The 25,332-nt window shown below is 55.1% G+C and overlaps 9 protein-coding genes across 9 annotated transcripts; 5 read left to right on the top strand and 4 right to left on the bottom strand.

The window, feature by feature from the left end:
- Positions 1 to 1,429: 1,429 nt before the first annotated feature.
- Positions 1,430 to 3,040, top strand: W97_06582 (uncharacterized protein; the record flags this gene model as incomplete). The annotated part of the gene is made up of 3 exons (XM_007784456.1): positions 1,430 to 1,902; positions 2,007 to 2,400; positions 2,453 to 3,040. 3 exons carry the CDS (start codon positions 1,430 to 1,432, stop codon positions 3,038 to 3,040), a joined length of 1,455 nt encoding a protein of 484 aa, XP_007782646.1.
- Positions 3,041 to 3,513: 473 nt separating this feature from the next.
- W97_06581 (uncharacterized protein) lies at positions 3,514 to 3,978 on the bottom strand (the record flags this gene model as incomplete). Its single annotated transcript, XM_007784455.1, has 1 exon — positions 3,514 to 3,978. The coding sequence occupies one exon, from the start codon at positions 3,976 to 3,978 to the stop codon at positions 3,514 to 3,516; it is 465 nt and encodes a 154-aa protein (XP_007782645.1).
- Positions 3,979 to 7,661: 3,683 nt separating this feature from the next.
- Positions 7,662 to 8,585, top strand: W97_06580 (uncharacterized protein; the record flags this gene model as incomplete). The annotated part of the gene is made up of 3 exons (XM_007784454.1): positions 7,662 to 7,848; positions 7,933 to 8,406; positions 8,458 to 8,585. 3 exons carry the CDS (start codon positions 7,662 to 7,664, stop codon positions 8,583 to 8,585), a joined length of 789 nt encoding a protein of 262 aa, XP_007782644.1.
- A 492-nt stretch (positions 8,586 to 9,077) lies between these two features.
- W97_06579 (uncharacterized protein) lies at positions 9,078 to 9,515 on the top strand (the record flags this gene model as incomplete). The annotated part of the gene is made up of 1 exon (XM_007784453.1): positions 9,078 to 9,515. The coding sequence occupies one exon, from the start codon at positions 9,078 to 9,080 to the stop codon at positions 9,513 to 9,515; it is 438 nt and encodes a 145-aa protein (XP_007782643.1).
- Positions 9,516 to 10,202: 687 nt separating this feature from the next.
- W97_06578 (uncharacterized protein) lies at positions 10,203 to 11,832 on the top strand (the record flags this gene model as incomplete). The annotated part of the gene is made up of 2 exons (XM_007784452.1): positions 10,203 to 11,672; positions 11,749 to 11,832. The coding sequence occupies 2 exons, from the start codon at positions 10,203 to 10,205 to the stop codon at positions 11,830 to 11,832; spliced, it is 1,554 nt and encodes a 517-aa protein (XP_007782642.1).
- A 514-nt stretch (positions 11,833 to 12,346) lies between these two features.
- On the bottom strand, positions 12,347 to 13,115 carry W97_06577 (uncharacterized protein; the record flags this gene model as incomplete). The annotated part of the gene is made up of 3 exons (XM_007784451.1): positions 12,347 to 12,464; positions 12,716 to 12,855; positions 12,987 to 13,115. 3 exons carry the CDS (start codon positions 13,113 to 13,115, stop codon positions 12,347 to 12,349), a joined length of 387 nt encoding a protein of 128 aa, XP_007782641.1.
- Positions 13,116 to 14,737: 1,622 nt separating this feature from the next.
- W97_06576 (uncharacterized protein) lies at positions 14,738 to 15,800 on the bottom strand (the record flags this gene model as incomplete). The annotated part of the gene is made up of 3 exons (XM_007784450.1): positions 14,738 to 15,040; positions 15,103 to 15,356; positions 15,443 to 15,800. The coding sequence occupies 3 exons, from the start codon at positions 15,798 to 15,800 to the stop codon at positions 14,738 to 14,740; spliced, it is 915 nt and encodes a 304-aa protein (XP_007782640.1).
- A 5,160-nt stretch (positions 15,801 to 20,960) lies between these two features.
- Positions 20,961 to 22,344, top strand: W97_06575 (uncharacterized protein; the record flags this gene model as incomplete). Its single annotated transcript, XM_007784449.1, has 3 exons — positions 20,961 to 21,435; positions 21,506 to 22,255; positions 22,322 to 22,344. The coding sequence occupies 3 exons, from the start codon at positions 20,961 to 20,963 to the stop codon at positions 22,342 to 22,344; spliced, it is 1,248 nt and encodes a 415-aa protein (XP_007782639.1).
- An 800-nt stretch (positions 22,345 to 23,144) lies between these two features.
- On the bottom strand, positions 23,145 to 24,230 carry W97_06574 (uncharacterized protein; the record flags this gene model as incomplete). Its single annotated transcript, XM_007784448.1, has 2 exons — positions 23,145 to 23,631; positions 23,692 to 24,230. 2 exons carry the CDS (start codon positions 24,228 to 24,230, stop codon positions 23,145 to 23,147), a joined length of 1,026 nt encoding a protein of 341 aa, XP_007782638.1.
- Between the last annotated feature and the right edge of the window lie 1,102 nt (positions 24,231 to 25,332).

Below are 25,332 nucleotides of genomic sequence, written 5' to 3'. Positions count from 1 at the left end.
TTTAGGTGCTGGGGCAACCTTGCGGCGATCAAACGCCCCTACGGGCGCAGCGGAGGCTGAGGACAAGGATCGGTTGCGGTGAAGACCATTGACTGCTGCCTAAAGCTACCCAAGGTCCCTTAATCCTTCCGTCCACAATGCGATAGAGCTGAAAAGGACTTTCCATCAGAATCTGCATTTGCAGTATATTCACGTCTGAAAGATCCCAATTACGCCATCAATAGATCTGTGAGCAAGCTGCCGCCAAGCTCACAACATACCACAAAGCTGAAGCTTACGTAAGCCGTGCATATTGCATCGAGCATGTATTATCCTCTTCTCTTACTATTCATAGCCTTGTCCTTTGAGTTACGCACCTGGAGAGAGCTAGCTCAGTACCGGCAGCTGAAAGAAGACACGTCTCAGCACCAACAGCTGAAACCCGACGAGGAAATTGAGAGATTACCAGCATCAAAACATCCGACGCGCGTCTGCGAAGAAAAGACGGAAGAACTTCCAATCTTCTATCAAAGTCCAATGGATTATCAGGTAGTCCTCTACACCGGCTATACCACACCCTCAAATCCCCAAACATGCCACTCTCCGGATTCTTAACCGACTCCACCTGCATCGAGTGCGAACACCCGTTCACTGACCTTAACTCCCGCAAAACCCACATATTGGAGACAGGCCACGCCAGCTGTACCTACTGTGGCGAATACACAGGCATCGGTAGTCTTTATGACCACCTATCCGTGTATCATCCGCGGGAGGACTGGGACGATCACGCTGCTGCTTGGACGGACATGCATGCCAAAAGGAGGGCGGCTGAGCGGGAGAAGGCGAAGAAAGAGAGTGAAGAGAGAGGGGAGAAGGAGCTTTGGGGAACAGTGGGCGCTGAGAGGGGAACCTAAGTGAGGGGGCATGAGGAAAGAGAATCGGTGCTTGTGTTGGCGTGGATTTTGAAAAGTAATGGCCGCTGGGTTGCTGAAGGTTAGGTATGGGAAGAGCTCCCGTTGTTTGTTCTTTCGAGACGAGTCGGTAACGGAGGAAGAGTTGGATGTTATTCAATATTATATTCAAAAAAGATCGACTTGCAGTTCCTCCACCTGTTCCTTGAGAAGTCTTTTGTCCCCACTCGATAATGGTGCACACACGTCCGAAGTTTGACTTGAATATGTTCTGAAAGCGCGGGCTTCGATACAATTATTGTCGAGCGGTAGCGACACTCCTGATTATCAACGCTTGCCGAGATGTTCTCCGGGCTCGGCTGCCAGATGCCCGGATCTACCCCACATCGTGCTACCAGAAAGTCTCCACCACTCCACAACCCGAAACCACTACATCAACATGGCTTCCGTATATCAAGTACCCCGTTCGGTACAACAGCACCCTCTAATACACCTTACATATCCGTACCAAGTTCCATAGCACAGCTCAACCCGGCACAATGGCAACCAACGGCTCCTCCAACGGCACCAGCTACACTGTGCCCCTCCTCATTAACGGCAAAGAAGTAACCACCGACACTACCTTCGCCGTCACCTCCCCCGCCTCCGACAAGCCTCTCTGGCAGAGCGCCAGTAGCAGCAAATTCGACGCCCTGTCCGCCGTCTCCGCCGCAGCCGCCGCCTTCTCCGCCTGGTCTAAAACGAAGCCCGCGTTCCGGCGCGACATCTTCCTCCGCGCCGCCGATATCCTCGACAAGCGCGCAGCAGAATGTGCGGAGTATATGGACCAGGAGACGGGCAGCGTGGATGCGTTTAGCAAGGGCTTTAACATCCCGGTCGCGGCGGAGATGGTGAGGGATATCGCCGGCAGGATCAGTGGGGTCATGGGTGCTATACCAACGTGTGCGGTGGAGGGGACGAGCGCGTTGGTGCTGAAGGAGCCGTACGGTGTTGTGTTGGGGATTGCGCCGTGGTAGGTTGTTCTTGCTTCTCTACCATTGCCTCCAACACACCAGCCCACCTCAGCCCACAGGGGAGGTCATGGCAATAGGGGATTTAAGCTCACGGTCTGACCAGGAACGCCCCATACATCCTCGGCATCCGCGCCTTCGCCTACGCCCTCGCCGCCGGCAACACCTGCGTCCTCAAAGGCTCCGAGCTCTGCCCCCGCACCTTCTGGGCCATCGGCTCCGTCTTTACGGAAGCCGGCCTCCCGGACGGCTGCCTCAATGTGCTATGCCACCGGCCACAAGATGCCGCCGAGGTCACAACAGCGTTGGTCGAACATCCCCTGGTGAAGAAGGTCGACTTCACTGGCAGCACAGCGGTGGGAAGCATCATCGCTGCAACGGCGGGCAAGGCGCTGAAGCCTGTGCTTATGGAACTGGGCGGGAAGGCGAGCGCGATTGTGCTCGAGGATGCGGATCTGGAGAAAGCGGCGACGCAGTGCGCGCTGGGCGCTTTCCTGCATGTGGGTTGCTCCACTACCCGTTCTCGCAGAAACAACTGCTGACTTGCTGTAGAGCGGCCAAATCTGCATGTCCACGGAGCGTATTCTGGTGCACAGATCTGTCCTAGAACCGTTCAAGAAAGCCCTCTCATCAGCCATCTCCAACATCTTCAGCGACTCACAACCCGCTCCTGTCCTAGTCACTTCCGCAGGAGTCGAGAAGAACAAAAAGCTCATCTCCAACGCCCTCGACAAGGGCGCCTCGCTCGTTTACGGTGATGCCCAGGCCCAGGAAGCCTCAGCAACGCGTATGCGCCCCATCGTAATTGCCGACGTAACAAAAGACATGGACATCTACCACACCGAGTCCTTCGGACCCTCCGTGTCGCTGATCGCCGTAGACTCTGAAGACGAGGCCGTCGAGATGGCGAACGATACCGAGTACGGGCTTTCGGGGGCCGTGTTTACTGAGAATCTGGCTAGGGGGCTACGGATCGCGAGGAGGATCGAAAGTGGGGCGGTGCATATCAATAGTATGAGCGTGCATGATGAGGCGAATCTGCCGCATGGAGGCGTCAAGAAGAGTGGGTGGGGGAGGTTTAATGGGATGTGGGGCTTGGAGGAGTTTTTGAGGACGAAGACTATTACATTTCAAGAGTAAATTGAGGGAAGTCGTGCGGTGTGGGAAGGTACGGGCTGAGGCTCGCTTGCTGTAAAGACTCCTAGTGTTCCAGATGGGCTGCTCTCAGTTATCGGTATCTTCTTCAGAGTCTTGTAAAGGCGTCCTGGTAGAGTCTTGGGGATGACGAGTCTCAGCGGCTAGAGGGAATGACATTACAATTCGAATGTGTGCCTCTCGAAGCAAGGGAGGACCCAAAAAGTACGTAACTGCTGCTGAGTCCTTGTGTACGGCGTCTCGCCCAACGGAAGGCTTTGGAGCCATACCCAAGCGCGCCAAAGCTCAAGCTCCGAAACATCGGAACCGGATTGAAGATGCAGCGACTGTCAACCACCGCTCTTGCTTCGTGAGCCGCCCCTTTCTCTCCGCATTCGGTATCCTCTTTCACGGCCTGGCAACGACAGCCACTCTACACACTCCCGCTCTTGACAGCGCTGCACCGCTGCCGCAGCTCCCTACAACTTCGCCCTCTCTCTCCCCTCCCCCTTCAACAACCTCTCCACCGCCTCGACCCCCGCCCTCGCAACCTCCTCATCCTGCGCCGGCGTCCCCGTAGAACACCCCACCGCGCCCAGCACCTCCCCCCTAGAATTCTTGATCGGCACCCCGCCGCCAATCGTAGAAAAGCGGCCCCCATTAGTATTCCAGATCCCGAACGCGGCTCCTCCAGGCCATACGGCCTCTTTGTATGTGGAAGTAGGCACACGGTGGCCTGCGGCTGTGAAGGCCTTGTCGATGGCGATGTGGATCGAGGTCAGTTTTGCGCCGTCCATGCGGCTGAAGTGCAGGAGGTGGGTTGAGGCGTCTACGACGGCGATGTTCATGGGTACGTTTATGGCTTTGGAGTGGGTTGCGCAGGCGTGGGCGGCGGCTTGGGCTGCTTCGAGGGTGAGGGTTTCGATGGTTTTGGTGGGCGCCATTGCGTGTGGATTTGAGGGACTCTCTGTCCGGTGGATAATTGATTGGAAGGTTGGACGGGGCGTGGGAGCTACATCGTGGGTCGAGGGTGTGAGATGGTGAGGGCGCCGCGTTTCCGAGGTTGTTCGGGTCCATGTGGGATGTCAGGTGATCAGGTCAATTCTCTCTGAGCATCTTCACCTCGAACTGATTTGTGGTTTACCCGATTGTTTCAGTCACACCATCGATCCTTTGGTTCCGTTGCAACATGGCCCGAAATTCCATACAGTGGAAAGGGCCTCGATGACGTATGTGCGAATATCCTCCAAGTTGTATTCCGCACTGGCAGACGATTCCAACAACTCCAGAGTGCACAAGCTCCGTCCGCAAAGCACGAAGCACGCCACATGCGGCCAGCTTATGAACACAGTATCCAGCAATAGTTTTATGAGCTCCGGGAGCGTCCTCGAAGCCATAGGTCCGGATATGGCAACGCCATCCAACCCCGTCAAATGAACCTCCGATGGCCCTGATAACCACTTCGACGACAGAAATCTCGCTCCTGTATTTTCATCGCAACCAGCGCTGTGGCTTGGGAAGCTTCTCGTGGGTGACCTTAAAGCCCTGCTCGTCATGCACCTTGTTGCAGCGAGCCAAGCGGCACACTCGATCAGCGCCTGGTCTGAAAGCCGGGCACAAAGATCTTACACACTCCTTGCCGGTATCGGCAGACTGACAGTTCGTGCACGGCTGGCTGTTGTCGCAGACGAGACCTGCTCTGACGCATTGATGACATACAAGTACGCGCGGTGGAGGACTGGTTGGAGAAGTTGCGCCGATGGACGCAGGAGGAGTTTGGATTCGGCTTGCCAATGATGGGGTGGTCTGACTTTGGCTCTGGCTCTGGCGTGCCTCAAGCTTTGTCGAGGCGCCACGAATCGACAGTGAAGGCTCGCTAGGACTGGTGATACGAGACTGGAGAGTCTCGTTCGAGGCAGCAGAGTCGTGCCTAAAACGTTTTGGTGAGGTTGGTGGCTGAAACGTCTGAGTTTCACTCGGCCTCTTCGGGGGCCGCGCCTGTACCTGAATAGCGCTCGTGATCTGCTGCATGCGCTCCTGTAGATCTAGAAGTTCCGCCTTGCAGCTCTTGTTGGCCTGAAGCTCCATTTTTGTTGCTTGGACCTCTGTCCTAGCCGCTTCAAGCTCTAGTCTTGTAGCCTGGAGCTCCGTTTGACAGGATCGGAGCTCAGCGGCAGAAGCTTGCTCTTTACGTGTATGGCGGGTTTCTGTGGTAGCAAGAAGATCTTTGAACTCTTGGACACACTCCTTGTCGTAGCTTGCCGTGTCCTGAAGCTTTCGCACCTGGGATTCGGAGGCATCTAATGCTCGGCTCAGGTTGTTGTACGCCTCTTGGAGACCCTGAGCCTTAGCAACTGCACTGTTCCGCTCCGCCTCGAGTCTTTCGGCTCGGCCACCATCGTTCTGCTGCCGGATCCGGACATTTGCTGCATCCAGCCTGCGATTTAGATCGGCGTTTGCAGCTTGTAGCTGTTCCACTCTCGACTCTGCCCTTCGGTTTTCGTCCGCAAGTTCCGAAATGCGTTTCCTGAGGCCCCAGCCTTCAGATCTTCTCGCCTTCAGCTCTTCCATGACTGTTCTACTGACACTGTGCATCCGTCGTTGAAAATCGACGACTCCTTCCTCAAGTGACTCGAGCTCAGCAAGAGCGTCGACGTCGTGCGGATGCACCATTCTAGATTCCCGTGACTGCGACATTCGTGCACAAGCGGTTCTTAAGGCCGTACGTTTGCTATCACGTGAGCCTGATTGCGAGGTGTCAGTAGAGGTGATATCACGCTGTGACTGTCTCAGTTCTGAAAGTGAACGGACAAGATCTTTGCCGCTCCCCGCCTGCCTTTGTGAGGTTGCGGCTGGAAAGTACGTGAGTGAGCCAGAACTTTAAGGCCGACTGCGCTGCACAGGTCTCAGGAGACAAAGCCGAGCTGTTTGACTTTGAGTGATGTATCTGTCTAAAAATTGCGGATAGAGGCTTTGATGCAGGTGGACGTATAGAAACAGTATAGATCTTCAGAAAAGTCAGGTACTCACAGCTCTGGTCAGTATTGCACGACAGCAGATTAACACCAAGAAGTCCCAGCAGAGACTTCTCAGCTGTGGAGCCTTAGCCTGGTAGTGTAAGACTGATTGGTAGTCGAGATTATAGGCTTTGTGGTGTTCTTAGGTAGAAGGATGGAGCTGCCCGTCCACGAAGATCCTGTGTTGACTTCGCATTCACTGCGCCTTCAAGCACGCAATACGGAGCTCTTCGCCAGCGGTTAGTGAACAGCCTTGCTCCCGCAGTGACAATATATTCGGGGGGCGCCGCTGGTCAAGCCGCGAATACCAGTAGCTGATATTTTGACCCCGGTCAGATCTCGGAGCCTGTGACTCGGCTCTTCAGCATGAAGGTATTATATGCGTATAGCACGGGCCCGATTTCAAACATTGTGGGTGAGTGACGGGAGGAAGTCTGGATATACGGAGTATGTGGTAACGAGTTGGAGTAGCGAGAGGGAGGCAGGCGGACCCGAGCTGGCTTGGCAGCGCCGTGGAGGCAGGGGTACGTCCAGAGAGCACAACTTCCGACTACAACTCTCCCTCAACAACAAAACTGTCAACTCTTGTGGCATCTCCTTGGGATGCCACAGTCAACTTCAGATCATCCAAGCTGCAACATGGTCGGTTGGTCGGTTGAGAGACTGGGGGCACTCGCTCTCACACCCCACATGCTTTCATGCCCGTACACAGATCATTCGCTTTCTTGCCAATTGCCAGCACCATGGCTTATGAGCCGCTGATCTAGCGGTATGGTGGAGCGTCTCACGGCGACCAAATGTCGTACTCCTCCCAAGTGAGGGGAAATACTGCTTAGTGATGCTGCGCACAGCAAGGCGGTCTTGCCGTCAGTTGCAAAGGCGCAGACACTACGCTATCGAAGCGCTGGAGTGGGTTCAGTCCGAAGTAATCTGACTGACTACCTGAACAGAGAGCGGTGCTGACGAGAGGGGCTGGCTAGTTAGCACGAGGCTACATTAGCATCCTGGAGGCTTCCTGTATCCTGTTGGCGTTCGAGCTAAGTAGTCGTCTCTGACTGCTCGATTTGGCGGGGACTGATAGAGACTTCCTGCTTTCTGCTTCTCAGTCCGCCAACTCACCGCTCGTGCTGCTGTGAAGTTTAAGGGTGTAAACCGCCATTTGAGACGTGATGATTACCTCGCAAGCACTGAGGAGATGCTGCCGTTCTCCATGTACGTTCCGAGTGAGACACTGTTCTTCCCCGCATTCGACTCGATTTCTCCCTCTTCGTGAGACAAAGCTCTGTGCGCCAGGTTCTGTCCCGATGCTGCAAATTTGTTCAGGTTGACGTCGGTCATTCCCCCCGTCAGACATCTCCTCAACGCAACCTCAGCTCTAAGCAAAATCAGCAACAGTAGTTCAGGATCTTTGCAACCCGATTCGTAGACCGTTTTGTGCACGTTCATTCGCTCTCGTCCCTTGATATGCTTTCTATCCGTGTTGGGAGTTCAGGTCACCTCAGTCCGGTCGGCCTCAACCATTAGCTTGCTCGCACAACTGGTCATCACTGGTTATGACACAAGATCTGGACATAACGACGGGCTTCCCGTGCCCTGAGTATCAATTCAGCATGCTGTTCAGATCGTTCTTCCGCCGCGTCAGACTGACCTTCCAAGACCTGGTGGGCTCTGGGCCGTCCACGACTCCAAATGAGGGCGGCGAAGCTACCGCAAGCTGTGATAGCCTCAGGCAGCTCTATGAATCCGCCGTCGCCTCTTCCTCCGCTTATGGGCACGAAACACCGCGAGTCAAGTCAGGTAAGGACATTCTGAGTGGACGACCGGGCCGTTCCTGCATCACCTACGCGTTTGGAGGATGAGCGTGACTGACCTGGCAAGCAGAAGATTCCGGCAATGAACGAGTTGCTGCACCGTTCCCTCCATTGTGTCACACGAACCTCCCTAGGCACCACGCTTCGGATCTGCTCCCGAGAACGCTCGAGCATCACTGTTCCAACCTCTCGCTCTCCGAATCGCTCCAACGTCGCATCCTTGCCCCATCGCCATCGCCATCCAAGCCATCCAGCTTACACTCACCGTCCTTGTCGGACTCAAGCGTGCCCCACATAACACTTCCACCTATCCCGCTCACGTATCAAGTAAGGCCACTGAGCGACGACACGCTCTGCCCGCCTGAGTCGAGCTCGAGTGGTCACGGTCACGGCCCTTTCCGGCAGATCCGAACGAGGTCGCGCGGCCCAGTCTACGTGTTCGAGCCATCGAGATTCGATCCATCCTTCCAAGTCCGCCCAAAACACGAATCAGCCGAGACAATCATTGACCTGGAAGCGCAGGCTCCGACATCCTTTTCAGAACGTAAGCCGGTTGTGAGGACCCCATGCACGACCGACGCTGACCGGTGTTTAGGATTTGATGATGGCTGGACTCACCATCCAGACGAAGAACGCGACTTAAAGTACACGCTTATTTTGTTGGCCGTCTTAGCTATTATCATCATCGTCCTCGTCGCCGCTACCCTCATTTCCGGCAACTAAGCCGTGGAGGTGCTCTTTACGTTTACATGGGGTACAGGCGCTTCTGCGGCTGCATACTGGCCTTCCTGATGGAAGTGGCCGAATGTTAAGCTGGCCGCCATGTACCGCGGAAGCATCTAGAGCTCAAGGCGCAATGCTGCTTTCCTACAAGCTTGTAGAACAGATATTATTGTGGACGCGGAAGTCGTATGAAAACCGTGTAGTCAGGCGGGAGAATCTTGAAAACTGCCAATACTTCTGTGCAATGTTGATTACAGATCGCCGACGGAATTAAAACGATTTTTGGCACTGGCGAAGACACATGTGCAATTGTGAAGTAGTTCGGCCGGCGACATGTTGCGTGTGTAAGCGGTGACGCCGCACCTGCCTTTACAGTGCAAGCTTTTCTACCTAAGCACGATTAGGTGCGTATCAACGCAGTCTCCATATCAAGCGAGTCGGTCAAGAAGACCTCATTCAAGCAAAACTCAAATCTCTCATCTGCATTGCGCCATGTCTTCATCTATTCCCACTCTTCCCAAAGGCTACATCCTCCACGATGAGCCTCCTAGCGCAACCGCCTACCTCGCCCTCCGCACCCTCTCCGGTCTAAGCCCCAAGACCTCAGAGCAAGCATCTGGCGCTCTGGCAGGTTCCTGGGACTTCTGCCACATCGTGCACGAGGCCTCAAGCACGACCGTAGGCATGGGCCGCACGATCGGAGACGGCGGCTGGTACTTCCACATCGCGGACATGGCTGTGCTGCCCGAGCATCAACGCAAGGGACTCGGCGATGTGATTATGGCGAGGCTGGTGGGAAGGATTAGGCAAAGGGCGCCGCCAGGGGCGTATGTTACTCTTCTGGCGGACGTGCCGGGCAGGAGGCTGTATGAGAGGCATGGGTTTGAGGAGACGGGACCGACGTCGATTGGGATGGCTAGGTTGTCGTAGAGATAGTCCAGGCCGTAGGTGACTCAATCAACATGGTCTATTATACGTTCACACGGCTTGTCAATCAGTGCTGTCGTACCTTTAATGTCCCCTAACTGACACTGACAGTCACGTGTCTCTACAACCACAGTGGCAGCGCTGAGCACGAGCCCATGCCGCTGGAGTGCGGGACAACCTGGAAGCTTCAGATGCGCGGGAAGTTTTCATCGCAACAAAATCAAAGCTCGTCATGCCGAAAGCTTCCAATTGCAACTAGGTCAACTCATCCTAGACTTGTTGACAAGAATCCGTCAGAGCCATCAGCACCGTCTTGCGATAAATCTAATTGTGAGCTCCGTTTGCGCTGAACTTTGTCGTCTCTAACGCTTTCACTGAAGCTCACACTCACTCGAACCCAAGTCGGACGACAGCAGCGCTTCTCGAAAGTACGGAGCTCACACATCATGAAGCCAAGTAGCATGGAAGCACGTTCGGGTCAAGGTATCTACAGGTAACATCTAGCATGCACCGGTGTTCGCATTCAACATACTGTACGGCCACCTTTGCCCGTGAGCGATTGTAGCCGTGCAGTATGCTGGATGACGTTCTGAGATGATACGGTTGAACTTGATCTGGATAATTCCAGCGAAAGGATCATGCTATCCCACTCTCCCGTCCTTGAGAGTTCGCTAATAGCAGCAGAAGAGCATGGATGGACACCGTATCAACGCCGAAGATGCCGAGAAAGCACCCGCTATGCCGTACCCTGAGCGAGTATCTACGCCCGGAAGTTCACCAGTGGACGGTGCTTCTACTACTGGAGGCCAATGGAAGACTCATCTCAAGGCATTCGAGCGGCAATTGGTCGCGTACAACTTGGAGGCACGCGGCATACAGAGGGTTGAGCCGGAGGAAAGACATGATCTAAGAGCGCTGGGCTACACACAGATTGCCATTCTGTGGTTCTCGATCAATCTCGCAGCAAACAATATCACGCTCGGCATGCTCGGGCCTGCGGTCTTTCACCTGAGCTTCTTCGACTGCGCCTTGACCGCCGTCTTCGGCATGCTTGTGGGATGCTTGCCCGTGGCGTACACTGCGACTTTTGGCCCACGCTCAGGGAACCGGACGATGATTTTCGCGCGGTATACAATGGGGTGGTGGCCATCGAAGATTGTGGTTTGCCTCAACATCATCGTGCTGCTTGGCTATGCACTCCTTGACGCCGTGATAGCCGGACAGATCCTCTCAGCGGTCTCGACGAACAACATGTCCATCGTAGTGGGAATCATCATCGTCGCGGTCATCACATGGGGTATCACGACGTTTGGGTACCAGATCTTCCATTACTACGAGCGCTACGCCTGGCTACCCCAGCTCATTGTCCTGTCCATCTTGGCCGGAGTAGCTGGACCAAGTTTCGACACAACCACGCCTTCGCACGGGGACCCTCGAACGCTCACCGGCAACCGCATATCCTTCTTTAGCCTCTGCCTCTCCGCAGCCATAACCTACGCCGGCGGCGCCGCCGACTACTTCGTCTACTACCCCGAGTCGACCCCCCGCTGGAAAGTCTTCAGCGTCACGATGATCGGCCTATCCCTCAGCTTCACCTTCGCCTTCATCCTCGGTATCGGCCTAGCCTCCGGTATCGCAACCACTCCCTCCTGGTCAGAGGCCTACGCAGTATCCCAAGGCGCGCTCATCGTCGAGGCCTACCGCCCCCTCGGCGCCTTCGGCAGCTTCGCCAGCGTCGTTGTCGCCCTGGGGCTTGTTGCGAACATGATCCCGCCGACCTACAGCTCCGGCGTCGATTTCCAGATCTTGGGCCGCTACGCCGCGCGCGTGCCGAGGGCTGTCTGGAACACGGTCGGTGTGGTTATCTACACCATCTGTGCGGCGGTGGGGCGCGATTACCTTGCGGTGATCTTTACGAACTTCCTTGCGCTCATGGGGTATTGGGTCTCGATCTGGATTGCGATCTCGCTGGAGGAGCAGTTCGTTTTCCGCAGGAAGACCGGGTTCAATTGGGCGGTGTGGGATCAGCAGGGCAAGCTGCCTATTGGGGTTGCTGCGCTGGTTGCGTTTCTGGTGGGGTGGGCGGGTGCGATCCTGTGCATGGCGCAGGTGTGGTATATTGGGCCGATTGCGGGGTTGGTGGGGGAGTATGGGGCTGATGTGAGTGTGTCCGGCTTGTACAGCACCGTGATCACTGCGGTGTTGTATTGTGCATGCATGCTAATTTTGAGGGCAGATGGGGAACTATGTCGGATTTGCCTGGGCTGCTCTGGTCTTTCCACCGTTGAGGTACTGGGAGCTGAAGCGGTTTGGCCGTTGATCGGATGGCGACATCGACTACGACCGTGCTGCTTCGATCACGTCTTGGAGATGTTCTGCTTTCTCTGTAGATGTCCACCCCCATTCCGATATACATACGACCTTTTCTGAGCTGTATCATGAAGAATGTATGGTTTATTCTGCCATCTGCCAAAGTTTGTAGACGGTGTTTCGTAACTATAAAGCCGCGTATTGAATACCAAGATACGGCCAGGATTCAGAATTCGTTCAATAAGAGCCTAGGCACGAATTAAGTAATTCAGCCGTCGCGACCTCTATCTGCAGCCGCCATCTACTAAACAGGATGCAGGAAGATATCAGACCCACTGGCTGCATTCGAGATATTTGCTGAACTCAAATCTTCCACATGTGGTCGTTCACCATCCCCAATCTCCTCAGCCGCCCCTTGAGACATTACTTCATAGCCAACACCAACTTCCGTTTCCTTTACTCGACTCCCCTCCGCGACATTACCCCCCACAATATGACCGCACCCCTCCCGCTTCACCACCCGCCTACAGCTCAACACAGTAGTAGCTCAGCGCCGCATCGTTCCACTCCGGGCCTACGTTCGGCGTGCCCGGGAACTGGAGCCTGAGCGAGCCTCCGTCGAGGGCGCGACAGAGGCCGTTTCTGCGCGCGCGGGCATTGTCAGCAGGGCGCTTTTTTGGACAGGCTGGTGGATTTGGGGATGCGTGAGGCAGCAAAGGGGAGGGGAGGGAGAAAGAAAGTGGGTAGGTCGAGAGGAAGGCGGAGTGTGGGCGAAGCGGAGAGGAAAGAACAGCCAGGAGGAGGGAAGGCTGACGAAAGGAGAGAAGAGCCGCAGAGACGCTAAGGAAGAGAGAGGCGAGCGACACCGAAAGAGGAAGCGCGGAAGCACTGACTTGAACAACGTGCATGAGATCCCCCGATCCGGCCCAAATGCCGTCGTCTCGCCGTCCAGCTGGATGCAGTTATTGCTGCCGAGCGGGCGAATGCGGTGCTCGCAGTTGCCGAGGAAGTCGGCGTCGGAGCAGATGTAGACCTGGTGGCGAGATTAGGTGGCTGGTGGTGGGTTGGGTGTGGGATGACGGAGGGGATGGAGGGCAGGGGGTGGTGGAAGGATATATGGAGGCGGTGGAATGTGAGGTGGGAGATGAGATGGGGAGAACTTACGCCCGTCCACAGAGGAAGCTCAGTCTGACGGACTTCGAGGTCCGGGTTGGCATTTGAGGAAGCGGGTAGGGCGGCCGCGAGGGAGACGAGGGTAGTGAGTATAGATAAGAGGAGTGTTAAGGAAGCCATGACGAGTGTAATCAAGCCTAGATTGCACTTGAAGTTCTATAGAGATTCCAAGAAAGCTGCTAAGAGTGCTCTCTTCTCTTCCTTCCCGTCGCCAGGCTTCAGCTTTTATACCCTCTCTCCTCATAGCGACGGCCGCATGCGTCGCTGTTGTTCCGCCGCCATCCACAGCGCCCACGCAAACATCTCGTCCATGAAACGAAAGGACGGGTCTTACAAAAGTATCACTGAAGCAACGAAGTCCACTTCCAGACGTGGTACTGAGGCAACATGTCACAAGTGGTCAGCCATGCATGGTTGCCATGACGGTACACACGAAACGACTGACAAGTGACGGTGAGGTTACACGGAGTCACGGCACTGTTTGCCCCTAGTCCTTCAAGTTTTACTGTTAGGCACTGGAAAGTAGACCGAGTTTGAAGAAGAAAATCAGAGGAGATAAGGGAAGTGACAAATCTTTTCAGCAGGCCGTGAGTGTTCACCACCAACCTACGCTCTCCAATGGACAAAATCCTTACAACACTCCGTGCTCTCCCCTTGGAAGATTGAGCACACGGATTACCGCTTCCAAACATCACTCCAATTCTTCATCCAGAGCTTTCCCCTTCGGTGGTTCCTCCGTCTGCATGCAGCCGCATCCTGCCCCGCTGCTCATCCCTTGCGTCGTCGTTACGGAACACCCGACAACGACGACAGATGCTCGGCCAACAAACAACTATGGACTCGGCGGGATTGGGTAATCGCAGAGGGGAAGAGAAGAGATCATCGAGATTGAAAGTTTGTACAGCGGCTGGTAGTATCTGTTCGAGTATCTATTCGAATAGAGCGGAGATGGAGGGATGTCTATTTCACCCACTGCTGCTTCTTTCCGGCTCTAAGCCATGGCGAAGTCCTCTTTTCCGCCAGCTTTTCCCTCTGTGTCCCGACCTCGTCTTCTTCAAATCTCTCATACAACCAAATACTTTGCACAGGAAGAGGAAGCGACTCCACCGCGAAGGTCCGTCTCAATCCATCCTTTCTTCTCACCGTCGGCCACCCGCGGCTCATAGTCGTACCCGCCTCCAGTTTACCGGCGCATTACAATACGACCTACGTGCGCACGGCGAAATATCCGAATCTAAATCCACGCCGCATCGTCCTGCGACCGGCTGAAACTTCGTTACTCGTAGAGATGGCATTCAACTCGAGAATGGAACTCGGCATGGCTGCCATTACCCCCACGGGGAGCGGCAGTGGGAAGAAGGCCGTGTTACGGCACATCCGATCGTTCCGATCGTAATACGGAAACGCGCATGGTGCACACGCGCTGCTGGCGACGAGTGTCAACTGTCAAGCGCGCGATGTCCCGATGTCACGTGTGAAACCTTAAGTACTCACGATGTAACGGCTGGTGTACAGTATTGCTGGTCTCGAGAGAAAGACCTGAAGCTGAATATCGGAAAGGCGACCTTAATGCTTGAGCTGCTATTGACTGGGGTATCATACAAGCAAACAAACCCTCCAGAGCATCTGGCCCGTTCAGCTAAGTTCAATCACTTTGTCCAATCCTGTCATCCCCAAAGAATTATCTAACCAAAACATTACCATCATTCCAACCCCCTACTCTACCTCTTCCATTCATTCCTTTACAAAGCGAAAGCGGCAACAACCGCCGCAGCCACCGCTCCCAACCCGACGGCCATCCTGCCAGCAGCGTCCTCAGCCGGGACGCTGACAATGGGCGAGACTGACGCGGTAGGTGAGCCCCTCGTGCTGGTCCTCAGGGAAGCCGGGACCGTCATGCCGCCGGTGGGCATCACCACGGTGGAGTTGCCCATCGGGTAGCCGGAGCTCATGGCGTGGGTTGGCGCGCTGGAGATGGTGGCGGGAGTGCTGGTTACCGGGACGGAGATGGTGCAGGGGCAGTCGGAGATTGTGAGGGTGGTGGGCTGATGACAAGTTAGATTAGCGATTTGCGGACCTAGAAGTTGAGGGAAAGGAAGCGACTCACGGCAGTCACAGTGTAGGTCTTGTTGTTCATGACGACCGAGGTCGGCTCCGGGCAGTAGGTCGTGTAGGCGGTGACGACTTGGGTGGTGTAGGCAGTGGAGTTTGAGCTGGAGCTCACGTGGCCGGCGTGCACGTCAGCGGTCTTGGAGGCGCTGCTGCTGGGGGCGTGCGAGAGCGTGCTGGTAACGGTGGCGATGTGGGATGACGAGGACGACGGCTTGTAGTCGGGGTTGGAGATGCCGAACTGGGTTGAGTCTGTGGGTCGGGTTATTAGCAGGTGGGTCGCCCATGATGAGTTTTGCTTTGGTCTCGTCTGAGACCTGTATTGTCGTGAGACTTACATTGGTACTGGCCAGTCGCGTCAACGATCAGCTGGATGCCGTAGCCCTTCTTGTCGGCCTCCAGATCAGTGGATGGCGTCCAGACATAGGTGCCGCTGTTCTCGACTTCCTCAGCGATCGCGTAGAGCGGCTTGATGTTCTCGGCGGGGCCGCGGAGCAAGACGATGGTGACGGTGCCCTCAGTGGTCGGGTCCCACGTGATGGTGTACGACTGGCCGGCCGGGACGATATCGCTGAGGCCGGGGTTGAAGATCGGGTTGCCCGAGGGCTCGCCAACCGGAGTGGTGTAGGCGGCGACTTGCGAGAGGCACGACAGGCCGGCGGTGAAGAGGGCGAAGACGGAGAAATCGGACTTCATTTTGACTGTGTGATGTTTTTATTCTTGAGATACGTTCAGATTCCTTCAATCGGACAATTAAGTTGATTAGCTGTAGAGAGCGACGTTTGTAATATGCAAAAGAGCGACTGCGACACGAATGCGCGGATATCTGTAAAAGAGTGACTGGACGTAAGTGGTGGTAAGACGGACGAAAGATGGAGGACAGCGGCTTATGAGCCTCCACGGCGGCGGTTAGGGGTCAAACGGCCTTAACCAGTGCCTGACCGGTTCCTGCATTAGCAGATAAGCTAAGGGTGCCATCTCATCATAGCGTGCAGAATCTCAGCTTGTCCACCAATAGAGAGCTGCGGATGATCTGCTAAATCGAGCTAACACGAGCTTACCTGCTCACCGCCCTCGTATCCCGGGACTTCACTCTCGTTTCCATATTAATCCAGCCTTACGCGCCTCCGTGCAATTTCCCACAACCGACCCGCGTATCATGCGACACATTAGCTTTGCTGCTCTTCGATGGCCTCTTGAGGGCTGCTCAGTATCTATATTTACCATTCCCCAATACGAGCTGATCATAGACGCTGCTGGACGCCGTGTCGACCGGCGTGATCTCTTCCACTACGCGCCAGACGAACTCCTCCAACAGATGTACGAGATTTGTCTTCCCCGCGATTGTGAAGCCCTTAGCAGAGCTCTGGATCATCCCGCACGGCCCCTTCCAGGGAATAAATCCCTCTGAGCCCGTGCAATAATATCATTCAGATTTGGATCCGCGGCTTGCCGGAATTTCTTTTTGCCTGACTATTACCGCTAGGTGAAATTGTGCCGCTCCGTACGGTCATCTAAACCAGTATATCAATGGCCCGTGGAAAATACCTTATATGTCTGAGCTGTCAAAAAACATGCGTGTCAAGATGGATGTTGATGTCTTACCTAATCTGCGTGGCCTTGTCTTTGCACCTCTCATACTTGCTTTTAGCTCAGTATCTCAAGAGGTCGCTCTACCTTTCTAGAAAGAACTTGGCCCGTCACGTACTCCTCTTCCATTGTAGCTTGTTCGTCTATAAGCGCCCAAATCATGGAGAACCAGGGAGCAAACCTCGTCTCGCCACATAATTTAGCCACTCTTCCGCAAATATATGCCGCGCATGCGCCTCCGGCCAGCTTTTCGTAAGACGTTAAAACCTTCAGGCAATCTCTGGCACGAGAAACACTCTTTACCAGGGCTTCTATACGGGCGCAGTAATCATTGCCAATCTCATTTCTCTCCTATGGAACCATTCTGTAAGCATACGTGTATCAATCCTGTTCCGGTACCGCGAGGCGTGGTATAGCCGAGTTGAACGCCGTTGAGAATCGCCATTTGGCTATACCGGAGTATTCTGATAAGTGGCTTGGCTGATGCTCCTCGTGGAAAGGAGCTGAATGGGGGTTTTAGAACTCTGCGGCCGTATGAGACAATGCACAATGCGTGTATTGGCTCCGATGATCGTCGAGGACTCTTTCACCGCCGGAGACGGGAACCGCGCTCATCTGTGCTTAAAAGGGCAGAGGCTTCTGCGAACGAACTATCCAAGTGAACCAAAGGACATCAGAATCACCAAGAGCGCGGCGAGAAGAAGAACTGTCCCCGGCAGGTCAAGGATCCATCTAGCAACGGCTAACGCCTGAGCCCAGCATATACTCAGGCAGGGTCTCTCTGGAACCAGAGACTCGCGGGCTCTATACCTCCCTGAGAACCTCCGCGGCTCAGCACAACTACTGCACCTAAATAAGTCACGGTAATTTTAAGTTCTAGGATCAGGACCAGCCTTCGCCAGAATCCGATGTGCCGGAAACCGCTCGGTGCCATGAATAGGAACTCATCCGGTCTTCGCTTGATATGATGGCGGAAAGGACTTTTTCCTAGGCCATGATCAGCTGGACCATTTGGAGCAAGGATGGCAAGTCGAGTTTCTTCTTTGTACTTTAGAACACAACTGGCCTCTCATAGTGCAGCGGCTGCGGGTCGCAAGGACCAAATGTTGCATCCGCTTCCTCCAGTATACGACGACCGCCAGATTGGGTCATCTTGAGACATAGATACATGGATCTGGTTGTTGTGGCGGTTGTCGGAGCGCGTTGCGACGACCTCGACCTCGAACTCTTAGGCAGCGATTCACCGGGAGTAGTGTAAGTATTGCCTGGATGATGTTGATGCCAACGGAGGAAACGGCTTTATGTCTGCTTGCTCATCAGTTACCCATGCGGAAAGAGCGTGGATGGCTCGATAGACTGAAGCTACAGGTGAAAAGCACCTCTTGCGGCGGAGGCCGGGAAACTCCGGTTTTAGGAGCAACAGAAATCTTCAAGAGGTGAAAAAGTACTACAATACGCGTGCCGACCGAAGTCAGTAGAACTTCCCTATTTCAATAAGAGTTCGCACTAGGTCTCTTCCCGAGTCCCAAGAGGCTTGTGAGAGTATTCAAAGCCAGCCGGCATTTGCATGGTCTTGTATGCCGTTGGCATGTTTGCCTGAGACCACGTGCAGCTGTCATCCCTATGACAGCTAGGGAGGTCCACCCCTGGATTTGCATGATGCTCTAGACTCCGGCGGTGGTACCGTCAGGCAGAGATACTGCTGTCGTCCGAGCCCGACCTTTTTCGGCGTACAGTGTCTTCCTATGCAGGCATCCGGATTGAGGCTTAATCCCGGGACATGAATTTTCTACATCAGCAGCCGAAGCCATACGAGACCGTACCGTTGTGGCTTGCTCCTGCATCCTTTCGGAAAGATGCTTCACAAGCATGAGAAGTACTGCAGACTCAACCAGTGTTTGGTCCTGCTTGAACAGATTGCGCCGGCGAAACGTGTTGTCTGGTTATATCTCATCTTGCCTGTGCTCTATCAGCATGGACGGCAGATTTTCCATCTGATCCATACCCTACGACCTTTTCAATGCACAGTCGATTCGGGAGCGTGGTTCCACGTGTTACTTCCCTCGTGACTTCTCTTGCATTAGTTATAGTCACAAGACTCTGTATGCTCACCACCGCCCGTCCGAATCCACCCGCACCTCTTCCGTGCGAAGCATCACCTGTATGCAGCAAGAGAGGCTTGCTGACGGCCATCGTCATATACTCATGATGACTGCCGGCACAAGATCCCCACGACGTCAGCCAGCACCCTTAAGGAAAGATCACGATCATCTTCGTCTCGTCACCCATTGGCACTGAGATCATCCAAGAGACCATTTCTGTCTCAGAAACCAGCGATGCTACTCTACTTGGTACAATATCGTGACTTCTCCCGAGCATGGGCTGCGCTGCCGTCATCAGGCGCTTCCTCGTCCGCCTGATCTCCTACCGATGGTTAACGTGCCCAACTCCATCCCTAAGTACCCGTGACCTGTGTGTGCGCAGAACAAGGCGGGGGTAAACAAGTACCAACCAAGTACTCCAACCCCCCCTGCGACTTCCAAGGCCCAGCGGAAAGCGCTGTCTCCCCCACCACTAGCCAGCGCCGGCGCCCTAGCGCGGCGACTGTCACCACCACTGTGTGGTCGAACAACCGGCATTCTCTGGGCATCTTGCTGTTGTGTTGTGCGTGTGACCACTGCTGTGACGCCATATCCCACCTCAGCCCGCAGCCAAGGTTTTCTGGAATGCGCATTCGAAGGCAGGGATTGGAAGCGGGATGCAGCCACTGCGGCGCCAGAGCGCAGATCCGGCGTTTCACGAGCCCCGGAGCGCTGGGAGCCGATCCTGGCCGGCAGCCCAGTGCGGGATGGCGCGCTGGCCGGTCACGCGGGAGGCTCGATGCCGGGAAGGCTTTGCGGGGCGCGGGGCATGGGACTTCAATGTGTTGGTGTTTCATAAAAGCATGGCAGAGTTAAAAATTGCCGAGGAATAATTTTGGATGCCGTGTTGTGTGAAAGACGCTCCTTCCTAATATATGGGGGTAGCGAGTAAGTAGGGAGGCGTGGTCATACTCAAGTTCCTGTGTAAAGCGCAAAAAGCGTGTAGACAATCTCACTAAGCATCTAAAGCCTGGAAGAGTGTACACTGCAGTCATATGCTCCTCCACCTCTTCACCTGCAGCGTAACCTCCAAGCCAACGCCTCGGCACCCAGATCCAGTAAGCTTAACAACCCTCCCGTCACAAGGCACTTCCCCCGCAAAAGCAGGCTTCTCCGTTGTCCGCCGACTGCCCAAACCAGCTCGGCCACCCACCAGCGGAGATCCTCGCCCAAGCCAGCCAGTTACCCGCCGCCGCTGCACGCAAGCGTCGCGCCGGGCATCCACTAAAAGCTTGACAACGCCCGTCAGAGGTGCATCCGCAGCCAGCCAAGCCCGAATCTTTTGGGTGGGATACTCGAGCAGTCCTGGGACTGAATCTTAGGTCAGCCTTGGAACACCCGCCAGCCATGGATCACCACGGTACTTGCTGGTCACACGGCCTACAACGTAGTAGCCTGCCTAGTGTAGCCCGCCAGCAGCACCGCCAACAACGTCGTCAACTCAGCCATCCGCTCAGCCATCCGGTCACCCTCTCTGTGGATAGCCCAGTTAGGCACAAGGCGCTGGCGGTCCCGCATCATCGTTGCAACCCTCCTCTCACCGCATCCAATAGGCACGGCTGTGCCTTGGTTCGTGAGGGCCATCTGGCTTGGACCCTGAGCAGCCGCTCAGTTCCCCGTTCTGGATCTCCGTCCGCGCGAAAAAATTATCGTGGACCCCTCAGTGTGGTCTCGCGGCGACGTCACCGGCTCGCGATGTGCGCGGCGGTCAGAACCAAAGCTGGCGCCCTGACGTCCTGGCTTCCAGGAGCGGTGCTGACTACGTCGTGGAAGCTCGTGGGGAAGGTCACGATGCGGAGGATCGGCGGGGAGGATTGGTGGTGACTCGAGGGAGCTTGAGAGGAGGTTGATGATCACTGACGGCATGGTATGACCGTGAGAGGGATTTGCTAGACTTGTCTGACGTTCCTGTGTCTGGTGTTGCGGGCCCATAAAGAGAGCCTATCCCAGGATGAACTGCTGGTTTCGTCTCACGAGTCTTGACAGATTCTCTCAGCGCTTCTCTGCTTTCAGCGCTTAAGCCGAGCTTCTGTTGCACAATCAGTATACTTTGAATGAAGAGAGACGCCTCGTACGACTTGAACAGAGAAACCTTACCACATTACACTATACCCCTTCCACCACTATGAAATCAGTCCTCCGATCCGCAGCAGTAGCTGCATTTGCTCTCCTCACCACGCTGGGCCAGGCCGCGCCAGCACCCCTCTGGAAGCGGGATCTCAAGTTCGACTACAACAACCAAAAAGTCCGTGGTGTCAACCTCGGCGGCTGGCTCGTCCTGGAGCCATGGATAACACCCTCGATGTTCGAGCAGTGGTCTGATGGCAACAGCGTCAAGGACGAGTACACTCTAACCCAGACGCTTGGCAAGGACGAGGCCAGGAACCGGCTCCAGAGGCACTGGGCCTCATGGATCACCGAGGACGATATGTACCAGATTGCGCGCGCGGGCATGAACCACGTTCGCATTCCGGTCGGCTACTGGAGCGTCATTCCCCGTGACGAAGACCCGTACGTGCAGGGCGCGTACGACTGGCTCGGTGCGGCGTGTGACTGGGCGGCTGGTGCTGGGCTAAAAGTTATGATTGACCTGCACGGTGGTAAGCTTTCTCCCTTCTGAATATATTCTCACACCTTCGGGACCTCTCGGACAAGCTGACACCGCCCCAGCCCCCGGCTCCCAGAACGGCTTCGACAACTCCGGCCGCTGGGGCAAGATCGAATGGACCCAAGGTGACACCGTGGCACACACCATCAGAGTCCTCAATAAGATCCGGGACGACTTCGCCTCCCACTCCGCGGTAGCAGCCATCGAGCTCCTCAACGAGCCCATGGGACCCCAACTCGACATGAACGTCGTGCGGCAATTCTACATGGACGGCTGGGGCAACCTGAAGGACTCAAACGTCGCCATCACCTTCCACGAAGCCTTCACCGGCGTGTCCTCCTGGGGCAACTGGGGCGCAGGCATGTGGAACCTCCTGCTCGACACGCACCACTACGAAGTCTTCGACCTCGGCATGCTGGCCATGAGCCCCCAGGACCACGTGCGGACCGCCTGCGAATACGGCAAACAGATGGCCAGCACAGGCAAGTGGACCATCTCCGGCGAGTGGACGGGCGGCATGACGGACTGCGCCAAGTGGCTCAACGGGCTGGGCAAGGGCGCCCGCTACGATGGCACCTTCCAGGGCTCCAGCTACGTCGGCAGCTGCGACAGGAAGTACTCCGGCACAGTGGCTGGCCTGTCGAACGAGGAGAAGGAAAACATTGGCCGCTACATCGAGGCGCAGCTTGATGCGTACGAGAGAGCTAGCGGCTGGATCTTCTGGACGTGGAAGACGGAAGGAGCGCCCGAGTGGGACATGCAGGACTTGCTCGCGAACGGCATCTTCCCTCAGCCATTGGACTCCAGGAAGTGTAAGTGGCCCTCTTGCTACCTCTTCACCAACCTTAGACTTGGATGCTGACATTCTCTTTCTTCAGACCCTGGCCAGTGCGGCTACTAGACACTCGCCTTGATGGCGACAAGCCTTGACGGCGACAGACTTTGAGAAGAGACAGGCGCTCTTATGACTTACTGCTCTTACGACTTACGATGATACGCCGGCGACTTAGATACCCATCGCTCGCTAGGATTCTACATTCTTACTGTCGCTGCTGCTCAGCTCATGCTGGCGGCTGTAAAAGTACGGCAACTCTTTTGGGATGCTTCCGCCTTGGGGCATTCTTGTATACTAGTAGATCGGAGCGAGGAGTTTTCTTGGGATGGACGTTGGTTTGTACAATACTACACTGTATCAATAGCAATGGAATCATAATAAGCTATGAGATTTGCAAGAATGATTGAACCGGAGTCGTGATCGCAGTTGTAGAGATATGGTGCGGCTCCCCAGAAGGCTTACGACGACTTTGCTCAACCGAATTTAACCAATCAGCAACGTTGAGACATCAGGCTTGGCGTATCATTGCACCACCGAAAGAAGCGGTTCCGAAACGAGTCACATTGTTTACGACAGCTTAAGTAATCTACACCGATCGCCAGCGCGCAGCATTTGATGTGTCTACAGAGAGTACGACCAGGGTATTCTCTCTAATGGGCCCTTCCAGTTCCGCTTCAACAACGGAAGCAAGTGGATGACACATTGTTGTAATTACCTAGGACAAAAAAGTGTCGGTTGATATTTCATTCATTGCTTCAGATAAGAGAGGAGAGAAACGCTAAGCTTCGGGGTCAAGAGTGACCATGCTACCAACTTTCCCTATAAACGCCATGCCCCAATCACTAAGAGCGACAACTTATTCCATCTCAGCGCCGCTTGTTACCCTGACTCCTTGCCAAGAGCTGCACCATCCGCACAAATATGTTGATGAAGTCTAACTCCAAGCTAATGCTCTCATTGACCGGATCTGGCTTCATGAGCCCCTGCTTCGCCAGCCGTGCGTGGTGAAGCACCTTCTGCACGTCATAGAGCGTGAAGCCACCGAAGACAGCCAAGCCGCCATACAACCAGATGTTCTCCGTCGCCATCAGTGTCCGCGTGGCGGTGGCGGGAACGACGAGGGGAGCGAGACCGGACAGTGCGACGATGGCAACACCCGCGAGCAGAGGACCGCCGAGGTATAGGTATTTCTCTTGCTTAGCGGTGGCGCCGACAAAGGCAATCGAGCCCATCATGCCGAGAGTGTAGAGGCCGGCGCGGGCGATGAGCGCGGGCTGGAAGAAGAGCATGGGCGAGAGAAGGGCGGCTTGCGTGAGGTTGAAGGCGCCCCAGAGAGCGTACTTCTGGACGTAGCTGGTGGGTGGTTAGCTTGAGGTCTGAGGCAGATGAGGGCAGGGTGGTTCGGATACTCACTTCTCAGGTGGGGTGTTCATAGCCAGATACATCGTACCGATAGAGCCGACTAGACCAACACCGAGGACCATCCACGGGTTTGCTGCCATGAGCCTGTAGCTCCACCCGCTCCTGTGGAGTGCTGTCGCTGCCACACCGATGATGCCGATACCGAGACCAGTGTGCATGAACGTGTCATTCAGATAAGTACGCTCGTATGGTGGCATGCCGCCATCCTCTCTTGTTTCACGGTTGAAGATGAGGTTGATGGCGACAAGCGTGCCACCGAAGATACCGGCACCGTATAGTAGCCGCTGTCTGAAGTCGCCAGCGGGAACCTGGTAAGATTGTGTGGGCGTCTGGTAGCTGCGGCGGAAAGTCTGCTGGAAGACATTGCGAGACTTGGAGACGATCGGTGATGTGGTTTTCGAGCTGAAGAAGTTCTGTGGTGAGGACTTGAGTGGCGTGTGGTGGAAGGCGCGTGTGGTTGTCGACGTGGCCTTGGGTAGTTGCTTGAGGGCTGCCGTAACGGCGAACGGGCGCCGTAGAACGAATGCCATCGCCGGGAGTGTCGTTCGATGCTGTATGGTGGATGAAGCTGGGTGGGATGGAGGAGAGGACAAGTAGTCGAAGTAGTGGCGCAGAGCTTCACGATAGATGACGTGCCGCTCGCTTGAACTTCGGAACGTTCGAGAATGTTGCAGTACTTCTTGGAGCAACCTTTTGTACCACAAGAAATAAATTTATTTGAGTGTCACGGCTTGAGAGCCTAAACCTAGGTAGGAGCAAACCGGTACCAAGGTAAGCTACTGCCCCTTTTGACCGGACATCTGGCAATATTGAGAAGTAGAAAGCAATGTTTATGTCGAGGGACTCATCTATTTGTGTCTGTATAACTTTCTTAATTTCGAGAGTTCCCACGATGGATGCAAACTCGTGTGCTTTGTATTTATCTGGCTATACAGGCGTAGATTTTCAGTAAATTCTAACTCCTCTTATCTCTGCTCCATCTTCCCTGCAGCGTTTCTGATTGGATTCTGTTCCATTCTATTGGCTTGGTGTGAGGCACCGGTGATGTCAAAGCGGCGAGGAGCACTAGGTATGAACCGCGCCACATCCAGCAACAAGGAAAGCCCTTGGTGGTACACGGAGCCTGTCAAGATGGTGCTCTTCACGAGGCAGGAATGCGTGTGAACAACAACACAGTCATCATTTCAACGACAACCAGCAAAAAGAGCCGCGCAGTGTCTTTTCCAAACACGCTTTCCGGCCTAAAACACTGCAGTATTCAAAGCATGGCTGGCCTGAGCCGACAGGCATGCGTCATTGAACCACTGTGTTGCCTTGGGTTCCCTCCACTTCACCGGCCTTGGTCTTCTTTTTGAGGGTTCCCAAACGTACATGCAAACGAGCATTCGACACCTGCCACTGGGGCGGAGAGACTCCCAAGTGCTTGTGTATTGCAAGGCGCTGCGCCGTGACACTGCATGTGCTTCGATATCCCCGTGATGAGCCACTAGATTAGGGTCCATTCCAACACATAGTGCTGACCTTTACCTGGAGAGCCGAAGGAGAAGGGAACAGCATGCTGACGAGTGAACACGCGGCTCTTTCGCATCATAGATACTTCGCCTTCGTGCCGACAAGGCATGGTCCGGTGCG

Source organism: Coniosporium apollinis, assembly GCF_000281105.1.
Source record: "Coniosporium apollinis CBS 100218 chromosome Unknown supercont1.33, whole genome shotgun sequence".
Classification (NCBI taxonomy): Eukaryota; Fungi; Ascomycota; class Dothideomycetes; genus Coniosporium; species Coniosporium apollinis.
Note: the sequence above shows the minus strand (reverse complement) of the source record. Positions and strands in the feature narration are given on the sequence as shown.